This window comes from Arachis stenosperma, chromosome 10, assembly GCF_014773155.1.
Source record: "Arachis stenosperma cultivar V10309 chromosome 10, arast.V10309.gnm1.PFL2, whole genome shotgun sequence".
Taxonomy (NCBI): domain Eukaryota; kingdom Viridiplantae; phylum Streptophyta; class Magnoliopsida; order Fabales; family Fabaceae; genus Arachis; species Arachis stenosperma.
In genome coordinates this window covers 56,268,767-56,287,050 of record NC_080386.1, presented here as the reverse complement: position 1 = coordinate 56,287,050, position 18,284 = coordinate 56,268,767, and the positions used below count along the sequence as shown (strand labels likewise).

At 36.5% G+C, this 18,284-nt stretch overlaps 2 protein-coding genes across 7 annotated transcripts; one reads left to right on the top strand and one right to left on the bottom strand.

Moving 5' to 3' along the window:
- The first annotated feature begins 777 nt into the window (after positions 1–777).
- On the top strand, positions 778–5,046 carry LOC130954091 (O-fucosyltransferase 29). Its single transcript, XM_057880831.1, has 9 exons — positions 778–1,386; positions 1,478–1,568; positions 1,860–1,936; positions 2,225–2,313; positions 2,423–2,612; positions 2,788–2,969; positions 3,323–3,425; positions 3,599–3,927; positions 4,324–5,046. Exons 1-9 carry the CDS (start codon positions 1,129–1,131, stop codon positions 4,589–4,591), a joined length of 1,587 nt encoding a protein of 528 aa, XP_057736814.1. The 5' UTR covers positions 778–1,128; the 3' UTR covers positions 4,592–5,046.
- Positions 5,047–5,216: 170 nt separating this feature from the next.
- LOC130954088 (uncharacterized) lies at positions 5,217–16,554 on the bottom strand. 6 transcript variants are annotated; one of them, XM_057880823.1, is made up of 16 exons: positions 16,302–16,554; positions 16,094–16,188; positions 13,346–14,982; positions 12,544–13,056; positions 11,715–12,070; positions 11,027–11,508; positions 10,485–10,537; positions 10,281–10,388; positions 8,508–10,192; positions 8,205–8,313; positions 7,461–7,641; positions 6,993–7,060; positions 6,795–6,910; positions 5,859–6,719; positions 5,634–5,709; positions 5,217–5,546 (listed from the first exon to the last, which is right to left on the bottom strand). In XM_057880823.1, the coding sequence occupies exons 3-16, from the start codon at positions 14,970–14,972 to the stop codon at positions 5,536–5,538; spliced, it is 6,246 nt and encodes a 2,081-aa protein (XP_057736806.1). In that variant the 5' UTR covers positions 14,973–14,982; positions 16,094–16,188; positions 16,302–16,554; the 3' UTR covers positions 5,217–5,535. The 6 variants fall into 6 exon arrangements, with proteins under 6 accessions (XP_057736806.1, XP_057736807.1, XP_057736811.1 ...); XM_057880824.1 differs by having other exon boundaries at positions 16,121–16,188; XM_057880828.1 differs by having other exon boundaries at positions 16,121–16,192; positions 16,302–16,517.
- Positions 16,555–18,284: the final 1,730 nt, after the last annotated feature.

Below are 18,284 nucleotides of genomic sequence, written 5' to 3'. Positions count from 1 at the left end.
CTCCTTGAATTAGAGAAAAAAAATTATAAATTAAATTAAATATCAATTCATTAATTTTTCCCTCAAATACACTAGTAATAAACTAATAATACTCTTTCTATATAATCCTAACTAACTAAATAATTTCTATCGAATTAATTAGTGGGTCCATCGTAACTTAAATGAACATATTATGGAAGCTATCTGGTATAAGATCCTTTTTCTAATCCTATTATAGTTAATCTATGCTTCGAATTAGCATTACAGCTGTTGTTCCCATGCTCTCTTCTTCCCATCACATTAAATTCACCTGTTCTGTCTCTCTTTCCTAAATGAAAAATAAAACTACCACGTGTTTCTTCACTGATTCCATGATTTCTGTTTAACTCTCCATCTTCAAGTTAGAATAAGCTTGGATTATTCAAAAATTACAACTGTATTTAACGTAAAAAGATACACAAACTACGTGCATAAATAAGCCCGAACGTCATCATATATTCATCCCGTTAGTCGTTAATTTAGTTAATCATTATAAAACGTATCTTATTGGAATTAGAAAATAAATTGCAACTTGGGTGAATTTTGAATAACATTATTAGCTACCATCACTTTGAATTATAGATTAATTCATATTTAATTGAGCCATATAATCCCAATAATAACAGACGGGCGATGATAACAGAGAGAGATTAGAGGTGTCCACCATATGAATGTGGTGGTGGTAACTATTTAAGATACATAATATTTATAGATATATAAAATAATAATTTAATATTAGAAGCAAAGTAGTAACAGTAATTGCAGAGACTTTGAATCTAGAAAAACGGAAAATGGAAGCGACAGTGATCAAGTATGTGTTGGTGCCTCCTGCTTCCTCAACACACACACTTAAAGCATATCACACTATACTATAAACTTTCTAGTTTCTACACTCATCCATACCCAATAATTGCTGCAACAATAAAATCCTCGCAAAAGCCCTAAATAACTTAGGGTTCGTTCAGCTCCAACAACTGCAACAACATTACTTGCATTCATTGATTTCATTGAGTCATTTACGCAAACACCTATAGCAATGGACAACGGGGATTGCCATGAATGAAGGAAAGGATGACGGTTAGAGGTTTGCGTGTTGTGTGACCCAAGCAAATGGGAGTAGGGGTGGGAAAGGCGTGGAGGTTCAGCTTGTTGTGGACAAACCTGGCTCTCTCATCGCAACCCAACACCAAAACCAAGCATGTTTGTTGGAGGTCCAATACGACGCCGTTTCACCACAGGAAGCCGATCTGGCGCTCCATGCTCTGCTGGTTCATGCTCTTCGGCTTAGGAATCGTTTCCCTTCTCACCGGTCACATGGCTTCTGATCTCGAATGGTACTCCCAACACCGCACCTTCTACTCCGCCCTGGTATGTTCACAGCCAATGTCCTAATCTTCTTTATTCGTTGATTCCAAGTTTTAGCTTTGCATGAGAGCCAGAGCCGTTACCGTTTCTGTAGGATGGGAGTTATCGTTCGCCGATTGATATTTGGGAATCGCAGTATTCTAAGTACTTCTATGGATGCAGTGAAAGGGGACGCCGTTTTGCCCGTAAGTCTATTCATTATTAAAATGTGTTAGTTACAGTATATAACAACAAAATTCAAGTGATTGTTCCTTCATGAATTCCCAAGAATTTTAGGATGTTTCGGTTGATGCTATCTTGTTGCCATAAAAGGAGATAAGTAGAGGGTTGTTGCGTTGGTTACATTGTTTGCAATGGATGTGATTTTGCCTTATTAAATGAAGAGCAACGTTTTGTTATTTTGGTGATCTCTTCAAGATTTTGCTGATTTTTTAATAATTTACTTTCTTTCTTATTTTGGTAATCGGATGAAATAGCTGCTGTGAGTGAACAAATGTCAAATGGGTACTTGCTTATTGCAACTAGCGGAGGGCTCAACCAACAACGAACTGGGGTAAGCAGGAGATGAGTTTTACAATGTGCTAATCATAATAGTAAGACTTTTGTAATATCTCTGCAGTCTTAGCTTCTCCCCTACTGATTAAGAGCTCAACAAAGATATAAGCTTATTAAAGATCTTCTGTAGGCTAATTGGCTCTAATTCAGTGGTTTTCATGGAATATGAGGCTTAGCTCAGCTCTGTCTGCCCCCTAATTGTTCTAACAATTTTAAACTCCGTTAGTAATAACTACTAATGAATAAGTTCTATATGTGAAAATGAAAATCATGTTCCTGCATCCAGATAACAGATGCCGTTGTTGTTGCACGAATTCTTAATGCCACACTAGTTGTGCCCGAATTGGATCATCATTCTTATTGGAAGGATGACAGGTATTCTGCAGATCCTATAATTCTTTCCCTAAACCCGGGTTATAATTATGAGAATCTAGTTAATTATCGTTCTTGTAATAAACTTACTGTTTTTTTTTTTTAAATGCAGTGACTTCCACGATATTTTCGATGTTGATTGGTTCATTTCTTCTCTTGCAAAAGATGTTACAATTGTCAAAAGGGTCCCCGATAAGTTCATGCGATCAATGGAGAAACCTCCATATACAATGCGCGTCCCAAGAAAATCTGAACCTGAATATTATCTGGATCAAGTTTTGCCAATACTGTTGAGACGACAGGTATGGTCCCATTACCTATTGTAATAGATACTTTTTTTAATACTATTATTTTGCTAGAAGTTCTTTTGTTTCATTGAAATGACTTTCATGAGGAAACTATATTAATTGGTTGCCAGTTTACTGGATGTCTTTATTAAGTTGAATGCACTAACTAACATTTGGGATATTTTTGCAGGTAGTGCAATTGACAAAGTTTGACTATAGACTAGCAAATAACCTTGATGAGGAACTACAAAAACTACGTTGCCGAGTTAATTATCATGCACTGAGGTTTACAAAACCTATAGAAGAAATAGGTCAAAAAATTGTTATGAGAATGCAGAAGATGGCACACCGTTATATAGCAGTCCACTTGAGGTATCTGATTTTTCCTGTTTAGTAATTTCTTACAGTGTTCTTGGTAAGGAGACAAGCTTGTATTGGTTGTGAAAGGCGAAAATCATTGTAATTCTTTCAACAAAAGTATAAAAGCTTTATCCCACTAGGTGGGGTTGATTACGTGGATTAAATAGAAAATGTTGAATTACTACTTCTACTTTGAGTTATTAAGGAAGTGGACGAGTGAAATTCAACTTTATCATGCAATTTATTGGAGTTAATAACAAACTTTATTGTTCTTTCATTATGAAATGGGAAATGGAATAAATGAATAAAGACTTAAAATGAAATGTTTGGATTCTCATAGCACCATTTAAACTGATATATGACAGGTTTGAACCAGATATGCTGGCATTTTCACGTTGTTATTATGGTGGCGGAGAAAAAGAGAAACATGAGCTTGGTGAAATAAGAAAAAGGTGGACAACACTACCAGTAAGACTACAATCCTTTTGACATTTAATGATAATCACTTGGCCATTCAACTAGCAGAATTATGCTGTTTTGTCTTTTCTTAATACTTGCTGAATTTCTTAAGCAGTTGAAAACATTCATACATTGTTTATTTATGCATATCCTAAATGAGCCATTGCTTCATGATAATACAGGATTTAAGTGCTGATGGAGAGCGAAAGCGAGGGAAATGTCCTCTTACTCCTCATGAAGTAGGGTTAATGCTGCGGGCACTTGGTTTTACAAATAACACATACCTCTATGTTGCATCAGGTGAAATATATGGTGGGGATGAAACTATGCAACCCCTGAAGGATCTTTTCCCTAACATCTACACGAAAGAGATGCTTGCCGATGAAGAGTTGAAACCTTTACTTCCCTTCTCTTCCCGCCTTGCTGCTATAGACTACATTGTTTGTGATGAAAGCAATGTATTTGTCACCAATAACAATGGTAATATGGCCAAGATTATTGCAGGTAGAAGGTAAATATAAATTTACTTTGATTCCTTCGTTTTATTAATTTACTACATTACATAGACTTCTTAATTCTGGATAACAAAAGTGATTATCATTAACAAAAGTAACAATGCTGGGCTAACTGTAACTTTTTTAAGTTTGTAATTTTGGCAGTCATGTAGAAAATTAGGGATGTAAAAAGTCCGGAGGTACAAGTCAGTCCACACAATGCATCTCATAACTGAAAATTTGAAGTTGAATAAGAAGCTCAATGGGTTGTAGATTTACAACTCCTGCTTTTAAAATCTCTAGTTATTCTCGCCCACATGTGCTTCAGTGGGTTATAGATTTACAGCTCTTCCAATTTTGTTGGTTTACTTGTTATCCTGCTTCCAATAAACTTTTTATTGCATTTTTAATAGGAGATACATGGGTCACAAGAGAACCATTAGACCAAATACAAAGAAGCTCAGCTCTCTGTTTATGGCAAGGCATAAGATGGACTGGGACACCTTTGCCAAAAAGGTTAAGTCATGCCAGAGAGGATTCATGGGAGAGCCAGATGAGATGAGACCTGGACGAGGAGAGTTTCATGAATATCCTGCCTCGTGTATTTGTGAAAGAACATCTGTGGATGAATTTGCCAGAGATGGATACCGGCCTCAGGCAAATCTGACTGGAAAAGCTTAATTCACCGTGAAGGGAACAAGGGTCGGCACACTACTAAGGTGAATAGAATTTTGGACCAGGGAGGTTATTATGAGGAAAAATGTTCCCCACTCGCTTTGTTATCAGTATCGTTGTTGTTGATGGAAGTTGCAATACTACGGCAATCCCGTCTCACTTTCAAAGATCACCAGGGGGATCAAGTGGTTGGTTGATAGCCAAGTTTGGATCCTGAAGACATCAAATACGTTGCAAATGTTGATAGATAAATGCCCAAGTGTAAATTGTATCTACGCCCTTTAGTGTCGTTTGTCTTGCAACCTGATTTAGTTTCTCTAATTTTCTATCAATCAATTCTAAGTTGAATTAAAGCCAATTATGCATGTCCTTCCTGAAGCACAGGCCAATGTCAACGGTAACATCTAGAAATTTTATCAAGGAAAACTGGAAAACCATGCTAAGAAAGCCTAAACAGATAAATTAATAGAACACAGATGGTGAATAAGTTACATTGGTTCTTATTTATATTCACTAAGATATCTCATTTTTCCCGCGTGAATATCAATAAAAACGAAGAAATTCTCAGCCTATACTAACGAAACGCCTTAAAGCAGAAAAGGTGCAAAGCATAAAACTGGATCGGCCAGCAATCAGCAAAGGAAGTGGTTACTGCGCAGAACACGTTATCATTCCATCATAAAACCTCTACAGACGAGTACGAAGAAATTCCATATACAGTGCCAGAAAACTTGGAGGGGGATCAAGTCATACTTAAATATAAGACTAAAAATCAATATGACCATCTATTAGACTAGTCTGCCTAAAGTTTCAAAGGAAGCAATAATTTTCATTCATTCCTAAATTCCTATTATAAATATACACATCTATGCTGGGTGTGTCCATCATCTTATCACGGGTCGCCATTTTAACTGAGATTCGCGTCATTGCATGTTTTTTCCCTTTCAACCCTAGTTATTACCTGTTACAGTTGAGCAACGAAATAAGATGAAAAAACGACTCATCCATCAGTAATGAACATAATAAAATACTAATATATGGATTATACCTTTAGAGGCATTACGATTATGTGAAACCGACGGAATCTTTGATATGATTAAAGAGCTCTGCAATCCTTCTAATAGCTGTCAACAAGTCAACCACCACATCAGGTTCAAAAGGAGGGGCCACATATATATTCGTTTTAAAGTTAGTCCATATGCTTGGTAAAAGTCAAGACAAGATTGTTATATTAGACATGCAACCGTGGACATAGTTCAGTTATAGAACTTACTCTTGACGTTGGTTGGATCCTGCGATTGGATCTACGAGGCTGCTCAATGGCATCAGAAGTTGATTTAATGGGGTCATTTGAAGGCTTTTCGGTCTCACCCTTGCCCAACTTGCCACCAGCAGGTGCAAGTTTTCCTTTACTCGCTCTTGATGTGGATGTCTTTTTAGCAGGAACAGCATCTGTTGAAGTTGCCAGTGATGAAAATAATATTGGACCCTGTGTAGCTCCATCCGTAGTGTAGGGTGCTTTTTCCAACTGATTTTCACCCTGGGATGCATTCTTGAAATGAGTTGAATCTTTGATCCTTTCTGTATGACCTGGTAGATCACTGCTAAGAGAAGAAGCACTTGATGGATTGTCTTTTGGTGGGATTGCTCTGCCAAATGCACTATGTGGTCTCCCTGACCTAGAAGTCTTGGGCTTGGAGTCGGCTCCTAGTCTCTCTCTAGTATCATTTTTGGAACTATTTTTCCACCCTCGGGGTCCTGAACTTTGAGGTGGCATCAAGAAATTTGCAAGTTTAACCGAATCATTTTTATCACTAATTTTACTTTCTTGTGCAACATAGTGCTTGCTCACTTCCATAAATTTCCTTTTCTTCCCAGGTTTAGGAACACCAAAAATCACTTTAGAACCTTCTTTCTGAAGACCAGTCCTTGCAGTTCTGTGTGTATCCAATTTATTTTCATTCTTGCTGCTGTTACCTATGTTAAATACTTTCTCATTTTCTGTCAAATTAAGTAATCTCAACCCATCAGAATTTGATGACTCCGTAGCATCAATACTCTTTGACATATTGTCTTGTCCATTATCATCTGGAGGATTACTGAGTTTAGGTCTTTTTTCATTAGGCGTATCACCCTGTGTGCAAAATGTACAACTTAGTAAAAACAGGCATGTAGATAAGCTGAGAGCATAAGAAGGAACTAAAATTACCTCGTGCGTAGAACTAATAGTTGCTACCACCTTAGAAGACTCGATCCATTTTCCTTCTTTCCAGATAAGGGATGGACGTAGATGCCAAGCTCTGACAACTGTTGTTTCTCCACTAGCTGCAGAAGATCAAGCAGAATTATATTTCCTTAAACAACCAAAAACATAAATAACCACTATCAAATCAAATAATATCCATACCAGGAAAGTGAACGGTGAACGTTTTTTCATCTTTCTTGTTCTTTTCCGTGATTACTCCTTCCCACCAGCTGAGAAAATGAACCACCAAACATAGAACTTTAACACCCATATTCATCTTCCTCAGTTATTTATTCAATGGTTGCAGACAATACTCACTTAGATCTTTTAAGTTAAGAGAAAAGCGAAATTCCCTGGAAATTTTAAGCAATAACATCTATTTCACTGCTTGGAATTTATCTAATTAGTGTCATCTCTCTCACTCACCATGTCTCTCTTCCTCATTAAAAAACCCCATTCCATAAGCTAATCAAACCCACTAACACCAAGAATATCACCAAGAATATCACATAAGAAATCAATAGTGAGCAATTGGGGATATTATATTTTATCCATACACCATAACAGTGTAAAGTATAGATCTCATCGGTAATAAATAACAAAATAGAACAAAATTGTAGGCAACTATACCTTTCTTGTACCCAAGCATCTACTTTATCCCCAACTGACCATGCATAATCTCCCAAAGCTGCCCTACGTCTCTTCCTAGTACCTTCATAATGTAAACTAGTGAGAGGACGAGCAGCTCGTATTCTGGGGGGTTTGTCGCCTTCAGCTTTGAGAGAAACCCATTCCTTCAAGGGCCCGGCACCTAGAAGACAGCAATTCCTTTTAAATTTGTAATCACATTGTTGTTAACAGTAATTAGAAGTTAAAAACACAATTGGTAGATATATAAATGAATAATGGCCAGTGATTCATTACATCCAACATGTATACATCCAATTGGTTAACTAATCTTTTTTCAACATAAATATTTTATCAACACCCCAATTATTAAATTTATTTAAATTTTTTTAGATCATTCATCCAAAATAAATAAAGTTCATATTCAAATCCCCAGTACAAACAAAACGATGGTAATATTGCTTGGTAGACCATGGCCAAGGATTGGGTTTTTAACATTTTTTCAAAGAGAAAAAAACTTCAATTAAAACATGTATAAATAAGAATTGAAATAAATTTTTTCTTGATTTAATATTTGATACTATATTTAAATTCAAATAAATAAGTTTAAAAAAGATAAATAACTAACAGTAATACATGAAAGACAATTTAAGAATGTAAAATTGACACCAACGGTTCAACTGCAAGAGGAATCTGCTTAACATATGTTATAGAAAATTGATACAAGTATTCATAAGCTTGACAAACCTTCAACAGCTACAAGCGAAGTGTATCCGACATAAGCTTTACCGTCTTTCAAACTCAAAATATTGGCTGTGAACCATGCTGCTTTATATCCTTCCTCATCTTTGAAAACCTGCATATATGCTAGCTTCAGTTTACTAGGAAAAACATTATTTGGTAAAAGGTAAACCAGGCACACAAAATTCAATGAAAGCAAGTACCTAATCATCATCAAAGTTGGTATAAAAACAATGAATGCATGTCCATTAATCTGGAAATTTTAACTAGTAAACAGAAAAAAAAGTTATAAATAAAATAAATGGCAACCTCTATAAGAGAGCCTTCCTTGAAGTTATTGCCCTCCACAGTTTCATTTCCATCGCTAACAGTGTTAGAAATCTGTATTTGAGGTTCAGATTCAGGAACCACATCAACTGGCTTGGTTAACTCAGTAACCTTGCGGCCTCTTGGCCCTCTTGAATTCTTTTCATTGATAGAAGATGAAATGCCAACCAATGAAATGTCTCTGTTATGAGTATTAAAAGTTTCAGGAATGTCTACAACATTGTCAATGCTGACCAGATCTCTGGTCATGTCTTTTGATAATCCAACATGCTGAGAAGACTCTCCAGCTGATTTCCAATAACCCTCTGGACCAGCATCCACTAAGTCACTTAATGGCAAAGGATCACCCATAGTTACAATCTTTCCTGCTTGGGATACTGCTTCTGCTGCAAGCTCAGCAGCCTTCACAATGGCATCCATATTTTCAGCTCTTTTTGAGGCAGCTGAAGCAGCTTCCACTCTCCTTCTAGCAGCTTCCTTTGCAGCAACAATGATAGAACCAGGGCTATTGGTTCCATTAGCACCCTTCAAGATGGAAGCAGGGCTAGCTTGTCCAAAGTTACTTGCAGCCTCAGAAAGAGATATTTTATTAAATTGGCTGGAACTATCAGAGGCACATGAGATCAATGCTTCATCCGCCATCAATTTTGCTTGAACTGCAGCATTTGATGCAACATTAGCAGCTGCAGCCGCTGCCTTTGCAACAGCTGCAGCAGCAGCAACAGCAACTGCTGCAGAAGCTAGTTTAGCCTCAATGTCTGGCATCAACCCAGAATTCTTATGCTTATCCAACTGGGTCCATATCTCTAGGCTATGATTCACAGCAGCAGCAGAAAGGGCAGAAGCTTCCTCTGCATGTAGTTTGGCCTCCTTAACTTTCATAAGAGACTCATCTGACAGAATCCGCTTCTCCACATTTTGGTCAATTTTGAGGCGTTCAGCAAGTGGAGGTACAGAGACAACTGATTTTTCACCGGTAGTTACGGGCAGAGTCACAACAGGGGTTGCAACGGCCACAGAAGTAGATACATAAGTAGTAACAACAGGAGGTGGTGATTGCAAAGTTTTTTGACCAAAATCCTCTGACACCGTAATCTTTTTTCTTTTTCTTGGCTTTGGATCTGAAGACTGTTGAGGAAGTGATACTGTCACATTGTTTGCATCAAGTGCAGAAACAGAACCTATTGTAGTACTTGGAATACTAGTACTCGATTCAGGAAGACCAGGAGTACCACTCTTTATGACAGATGTGGGAGGCAGAGAAGGTCCTTTAGCTGAACTTAACTTAATTGTATCTGAGAAAGGAGATGCAGAAACATGGGCACTGTTATCAGGTGCAGGAGAGCCAGAAGGAATATAGGGTCCACGAATGGAGGCCTGGGATATCCAAGATGTGTTGTGTCCAAGAAAATTTCTCAGAGGTGGAGTTTGGTAAGGATGCAATGAAGGAAGTGCCTGTGAATAATCCACAACAGAACCTCTTCCAAGGGCATTAGGTTGCACGGAATCACAAGAAGGAGTAGGCAGATTCCAAAGGGGAGATGAAAAAGGTACTAAGGGGTTCACAGTTGTTGGAGTAGCCTTGCTGCTGCCTCGACCAAGCGGAGATGAGATACCTTTTCCTGGAGCAGTACTCTGCTTAACAGCTGAATCAGCAGTTCTGGCACCTGCAGATCTCAAATGGGCCAAACAACTAAATCATATCTGCAGACACGTGTGTGTGTGTGTGTGTTAAAAACTTAAAATCACTCGTACCAGATTTAGATTGTAAAGGTGTTTCCGGGTTAACAGGATGAGATTTTTGACCATGTTGTCTTTCCATGCAGGCACGCCAGGCCTTCTCCCAAATGCTCCTTCCACCATCTAAAAGAATGTCTAGAAACTCAATCTTGTGTTAAAAATAAAAAAAAAAAGTCAAAAAGGAGATGCAACAAGATCATAACAAACAAAAAAATTAACCTGGTCCCCCAAAAGCTGATATCATATACGGTTCATCAGGTGCTGTGCCTTGACTGTATAAACATCAAACAAAAGTCACTGCTACAATTGATTATCATGCTGTAAGGGTCTAGAACGTTCTATGCTAACATTAGCAAGCAACTTGGCTGCAGATAACAGTAACTGAACAAAGGGCATGGAACACATCTGAGATTCAACACATCAATTAAAACAGAAAGGAACTTAGAATACTTGTTAAGCACCTATGAAAAGTGGAGAACCACACTTTAAAAGCTAGTTGTCAAGGGTAAAGAACCCTAAATATACCATCAAGTATCCCATCCTCCCCGAGTCCCGTTTTGAGACTTCAGGCACCCCCATATTACCCGAATTCCTAACAAATACAAGCAGTGGAGATTTGACCACTTTTCCATTAATCAGGTCTGGTCATGCCAGGTCTCATAATAAAATGCATGATGGTGATTCATAAGAGCAAGCACACAACATACAACTATGATTCATAAAATATTAAATGACAGAACTTAACCAACTTTTGAACTCACATCAAAGCTCCATAGACAAATATTTGGGCACGCAATTGTACTTGTTGTAGATCTGTGAAAGGTTGTTGAAACAGAACAGGTGGAGAAGCAGAAGTGTTCAAATCTGGAAGGCTAGATGTTGAAGGATTTACAAGAGCAAATGGCTTTGAGCTATTGGGATCAATGTGCCCATACTGCTGCACCTCGTTTGATTGCATCAGCTGGAAACCAGGAGATGGGCTCAAGGAGACATTGGTTGATTTATCACCTCTATCCGACTGTCTACCTAGAGTTGTATCTTTCACCCGACTTCCTTTTGTAGAAGATTCCTTTCCAGGTTTCTTATTAGATGTCCGCCTAGGTTTGCGTTCAGGGGTAGATTTTGGAGCCCTGTGTGCTGCCACTCCATCCAGTATTTGTGGGCTTTCATGGGATATATTTCCAGAAATTTTGGATTTTGAAGCACGTCGTCGCCCAGAAGTTTTAGGAGAACCATCCACAGCCTTCGATAATAAAGAAGAGAAAAATAATAAATTATGCCTATAAGGTTACCTTGAAAACCACATAATATACATTTTATATATTACATTTTTCAACAAGACCACTTGCACATTTAAGAATAAACTCGATCAGGAAATATATGCAATAAAAAGATCACCAACGGGATAACAAAATTCTGGCCTGGATTATAAACTAAAACAAGACTTACAGTAGATGTTTTCTTGTCTGCAATAACAGGAACTGGAACTGGTTGACTCTTGCCAATATCTTCTTGGTTCACATCCATGACATTTTTTATGGACGAATCAATCGCAGGATGTAATTTTGGAGTCAAACTGCTCTCAGCTTTGGAAGCATTTTCTCCCTTCAGATCCTGAGAAGTTGGCGGATTCTGACTAGCAGAAACCTTAATTTGGTTCTTATCCTTATCAGTGTTAGAAGGGCTTCCAACTGTACTAATGGGAGGGCGGGAATTATTAGCAGGAAAGCTTTGCAACTCAACACAAGAGTTATGTGAAGGAGCAGCAGATAAGGAAGTTTTGTTTCCTGGTACAATGTCATCACCTGCAAAGAAAATGTTGTAAAGAGGACTAAATTTGAATGGATGTGGTGACAGAAAGAACAAGCAATGGACTCCACAAATCCTTATCAGCATCACATATTATATCAATATATCCATAAATATACCACCACGAGGTGTTGTAATTCAAATTCAAAGAGCTTCACAAAATCTTTTCAACCAAGAATTTCAATACCGTCTTTACCAGGAAAATATGCAGTCTCAAAAGAAACAATAATAAACAAATAGATTTCATGTTCACAGAACAGTAGATTAGTAAACAGGAAGAGCCATAGCCACAATGTTAGCATTTGATTCTCTCTGATAAAAGATTAATGAATGAAACCATGTGATCAGAGCATTTCTAAAAGTAGTATGGCATAACTCATTTGACAAGGGGTACATAAAAATTCAATGCTAAGTTCAATCAAAATGCAATTTCATCATAAGTGGAAAACTAAACTAGAATAAGAATTACCTGAAGATGACTTGGCATCAATGTTCTGTGCATTCCCTTTGTCATCCTTACTAAAAGGAAATTTGACACCATCTCCCAGTTTATCTGTTGATTCATGAAGAACTGGAGGCACACCATCTTCATTATTGCATCCATGGATATCCTTATCATCTACTTTCCCTTGAGGTTCAGCAGTGTTTACAGTACCACTGGTCCCTTCAACGTTATGCAGACAGTCGATTACTGTCTCACATGACACTTGTCTAGAAGCATCAGATGAATGATGTTTATCAGCTCCAGAAATAGTACAAGGAGCAGTATCCCTTTCAGAAGATTCAACAGGGGCAGAAGTTCCAGCTTCTTCAGGTAATTTGGACGCAGACTCTTCCTTTTCATCAACAGCAGGCCCAAGAACAGTTATGCTTTGAAAATCATTGTGACTAGTAGCTTCATGAGAGGAAACAACTTGTTCAGAAGGAGGTGGAACTATTTCACAGGATGTTGAACTAACATTTTCCACAATAACCTGTGAAGCTGGAAAATAAGATGTAAAATATACCTTAAATGTTAGGGGCTTAAAATGAATCAGGTCCAAAGATAGATTCAGCCAAAATTATTTTTTCTGAATCAAAATAATCAATGTGAACATTTTACTCAATCACCAAAGAAGTGACACAACTCTGGTAGCTTAAATACTTCACCTTCACCACTAGAAGTTTGTAAAATGTAAAATGTGATTATGTAAGCCATCATATGATTCACTGATAGTATTAAAATGTTCTGCATTGTCAATACATTGAAAGTAATTTCAATTGAAAAATACCTGAATTGTTGACCGGTGTGACATTAATTGGCACAGCAACTGTTGTCAACGCAGTTTGCACAATGCCTTCGCCTGGCAATGACAAACCACCTCTCTTATCTACAGGATGTGATTGGTCAATATCACTATGATTTGGACCAGACTCAGAAGGGGTCTTACTCTCTTTGTCATTGACAGATGTGTCTTGATCAAATTTTTCATGGTTAGTTTGGCTGTCAGGTTCACTGTTCTGACATATTTGAGCTGGGTCACCCAAAACTCCTTCACTTACTTTAGAAATGTCATTTACCCCCTCTGAAGAAACAAAATTCTCTGGCTTCCTTGATAACATCTCTGTATCCATGTGGCCACCAGTGTTCAATAACTTATTTTCCTTAGTGACACTGCACTCACCAAAATCTGTCTTCTCCACAACATCCACATTATGCTTGAGATTAGGAGAAATCTCACAAGTGGAATTAGTGGCCTCACCTCCTGGTCCCTTAGAAGTAGAATCCTCTTCTGAAACCTTTGGCAACTCCTGCGTAGCTAGTGCAGATTGATCAGGCATCAACTCATCCTTCAGGACAACTACATCTTCTCTTGCATGGTTTCGAGACAGATCATCTTCAGTGCATCTTTCCTCTTTCTGTAACGAATCTTCTACAATATTTACCCCCTTCTCAAGGGCTTCAATTACACTTCCACCTTCCAAAGCGCCTGTTGTGGCAATTGAACAGAGAGATACCTCGGGATGATGAGCATCACCCATATCCGTGATTCCATCCAAGTCTTGTTTATTAATTGGTGTTTGTAAAGCACCTTGTTGCTCATCAACCACACTTTGAATAGATGCTTCAGTAGCATGAGTTTGCACCCCAGATACAGATGAATCAACTTGGGTTTTGTCACTGTGCAAGATGTCAGCAGCAGTCTCAACTTCAGTTAGAATTGTAGTATTACTCCTGTTATCATTATAGATAGTTGGATTCCCATCGGAAACAGGTAAGTCAATATTTCTGTGAATATCACTTGGTTCCAGGTTACCCAAACTTCCGCCGATAGATGGTCCAACTTCATGACTTTCGGAAACTCCATCCAGAGGCTGCTCCATTCTTACATCCTCCTTCAATCCAGGCAAATTCCCATGACTACCTCCAGGAGGCTGTAAATCTGTAACATTGTCTTTCAATTCATTTTTATTGTCACGTTTTGGATGGGGGTCCATTTGCTTAGTTATGCAGGCCAGTTCATCACAGGCATCTGATTCCTGAATAATAGTTTGTCTAGGAATAAACTCCTCCTGTCCAACAGATTTCAATAGCATTTCAACAGATTCCGAGGAAGTGGCCTCGGACCAAATATTTCCATGCCTTGATATGGGGCAAGATTCAGCAGCAGTTGAACTAAACTCTATGCCACTACCCCCTCGGGAGAATGCGTCAATCCACTGGTTATCTTCGTTACTTTCAATGCCAAGAAAAACTTCAGTTTCGACCAAACTATCAAATCTTAAATTCCCTTGAAGGCTTTCATCAAAATCAAACTTAGAGAGCGCATATGGCCTTAATGCTGGAGGAAATTTGGTGCTCCCTTCACCAGCTAAATGGAGATTCTGGCTTTGAAAATCATTGTCATCATAATCCATGGGTGTATCCCTAAAACAAAAAATGAGAATGGTGTGAGATCAAACTCGATGTGCATATATGCACACATGGGCAGAAATTCATGAAAAGAGACAAATATGCAAGAAAAAGAGGCTCACATAAGATCAATCACATTTACATACTCATCCCTCACGGAGCATAATCATCATGCACACAACATGCATATACCAAGATGAACAAATAGATTGAGATTACCATTCCACACAAAACATGGTGAGATAGAATCTCAATTTGATGAAACCAGCATAAGAATATACCATATTCAGCACAGCAAGGAACATTTCAGAATTGTAAAGCAATTCACAAGATGTTTAACTCTTACCTCACAAGCCTCAATAAAAGAAAATCAAACCATCATATTCCAAATAATTTGGTTTCTCCGGTAGTAATATAACTATGTGATTCCAATAATACAAAATATATGCTTTGAAGAAGACAATAGATGAGCAGTAGCTAGGCTGTCTAGTTATCTGAAGATTTTTGTTGTAAGAACATTATGTCAGAGGAAAAAACCAAGTAAACCTAAATAATTGAAAGAGACCAAGTTTTTTTATTTCAGAAATGACTGAGATAGATTCATCGTTATCCTATCATACAATCAAAACAGCATCTTCGGAATACAGCCACCATGGCAATTAGGATCTTCTTTATTTTGTGACGAAGAAACGGAAACAATCAACCACTTCAAAATAAAAAGAAAAAATTACATGTTGACAAAACTGGAAAAGAAGAAGCTGAAATCCTAAACCAAGTGAACTGAACTCTATTGTTGTCTTGTCTCATATGAGAAATCTACACCATCAGAACGATTGTTTACACTTCGCAGCTATACAGACAAAAACCTAAGTAATAGAGACCAATAAATAAAAAATGACCACCTGAAAAGTTCAATTAAAAAGCAGTTCAGGAACAATTTATTCTCTGCGTGAATTGTCCTTTTCAAGTGGCTACGAAGAAAGTAAACATCTTTCACACAAAACTTGCCATTTCAATGCAGAAATGAAAAGAAAAAACAAAAGCAAATTTTTGTTTGCCCTAATCACACCAAAAAGGAAAAATAATAATAGTAATAAGTAACTCGAAAGTCGGACATGAACAGTACCAGTACAAATAAGTCTAGAGACGCTACCTCCCTCCATCCGGCGAGGAAATCCAATCCTTTTGATCTCACCTTTTCCCCAATCGTAAACTCATCTACTGCCTCAGAAATACCAAAAATCCCTTCGTCAGTGAAATTTTCAGTACAGATAAAAACAACACAGCAAATAAACGGAGATAACAACGAGCAGGTGTGGTCAATTGAACCTCACCGGTGGATTCGAGTTCCGGCGGATCGAATTAGGGTTCCGGCGAGCGTAGCAGAAGGATGAAACGACACCGAAGAGTGTGATGCTGACTAGTTTCAGAGTGGATTTGTTTTTCGTTTTACTTTATTTCCCTTTTCTTTTCTGTTCGGGTTTTTGTGTGTTGTGTTGTTCACTGGCTGAGAAAAAAGGACTGCGAATATTTATGGCTTTTTTTAACTCTTTTTTCCTAACTTAGAGAAAATAGATGTCAGCGATAGGAATCCGAAATGAAAAAAATAAAAAGAAGTGGGTTTGTTTGTAAGTAGCCAAGATCCAACGGATGTAAAGTGGAAGTTGTTTGCAAGGTCCCACGTGGGTGGTCCTGATTAGATAATAAGAAAAGTATCTAGTACTTAGTCTAGTCTAGGGTTAAATTCAAAACTGCTTCCTTTGGAACGCAGCATTACGTACACATTGATGATTGGTCATTTCACTAATTTGAGTAGAGAAGGGCAAATGTGTCATATTTCTCTGTCATCGTGGATTAGATGGTCTAATCCAACCGCGCCAGTGAAGATGGATAACTCCGGAGCGTTGGATATGGCAAGTGGTAAGATTGTATGTGCATCTGGATCTTAATAATCTTATTATATATCATCCTAAAGATGTGATAATTAATCATATAATTTAAAAGTAATCAACTAGATTTTTTTCTAAAATAAATTAAAAAATATTTATTTTTAAAAACACGTTATTTGAATTTTAATTTTGTAGATACATTTGTTTTTTTAAATTTTAGGCAAATTTATGTATACTCCAACTAATTTCATAATATTAATAAAGTTTGTTTCACCGACAAATTTCATATAAATTATAAATTTCGTTTCGACTTCTCAAAAAATAATTTGTTGACTTAAATTCTTAAACTTAGACAATAATAATTATTATCATCGTTTTTAGAGTACATAAGAGTATACAGGAGTACATAAGAGTACACATAAATATGTTATATTTTTTTTAAATCATAATTTTTTTAATTTATAATAAAAAAAATTCTTGTTAAATATGACTTATCCTTGTATACCTGTGTATTTCTAAAGATGATGATAATAGTTGCCATTATGGTCGACAATATTGAAGAAGTCATATTTTTTACTCTTATATACTCTTGAGCTGCGTTTGTTTTTGAGAATAAGATAAAACAAGACACTGAGAATAAGACATAAAAGACAAGTCATAAAGTTTTGTGTTTTGTATTCTGTTTAGTAATAAACTATAACAAATTACGAAAATCTAATTTATTATATTTTTTCATTTAAAAAAATTGAGAATAAAAATACAATAATAAAAAATATAATTATGAAAAATTAACAAGAATAATAAAAAGAAATATAAAAATAAGTTATGTTCCTTGTTAGTGTCTCGATATCCTTCCTGTGGACACAAAATATACTAATTTAATGTTTCTAGACATATAAGTTTCGTTCATATCTCTTTTGTCAAACATAATTTTGTATCTCTAAACAAATACAATTTTAAAAATTTGGGTTTCGTTCTCAATCAAATTTTGTGGAGTATAACAGTAAAATTTGTCGGACAAATTCTATAAAATTATAGAAATTTGCCAATACTCCAACAAACTCATCCTAAATTAAAAAAGCATTTCAAAAATTAAAGTTAAAATAATTTGTTTTTGAAAATAATATATTTTTTATTTTATTTCAGAAAAAAAATCCACCATTCCTTCATTTACTAATTAAACTTAAAAAGATGCTTAGGATTGTTTGTCATTATAGATTGTTTCCATTATAACTTCTATTTATGTTATGGTTATATTATGAAAAAGAAAAATACTATTTGTGCTTTAAATTTTTAGTTTTTAGTTAGTCTTTTGATTTAAATAATATTTTTTAATTAATTTAAATATTTATTTTTATAAAAAATTATTTATTTTTTATGAAAAATTATTTGTTTTTTAGTTTTTTTTAAAGATTAAATGATGAATAA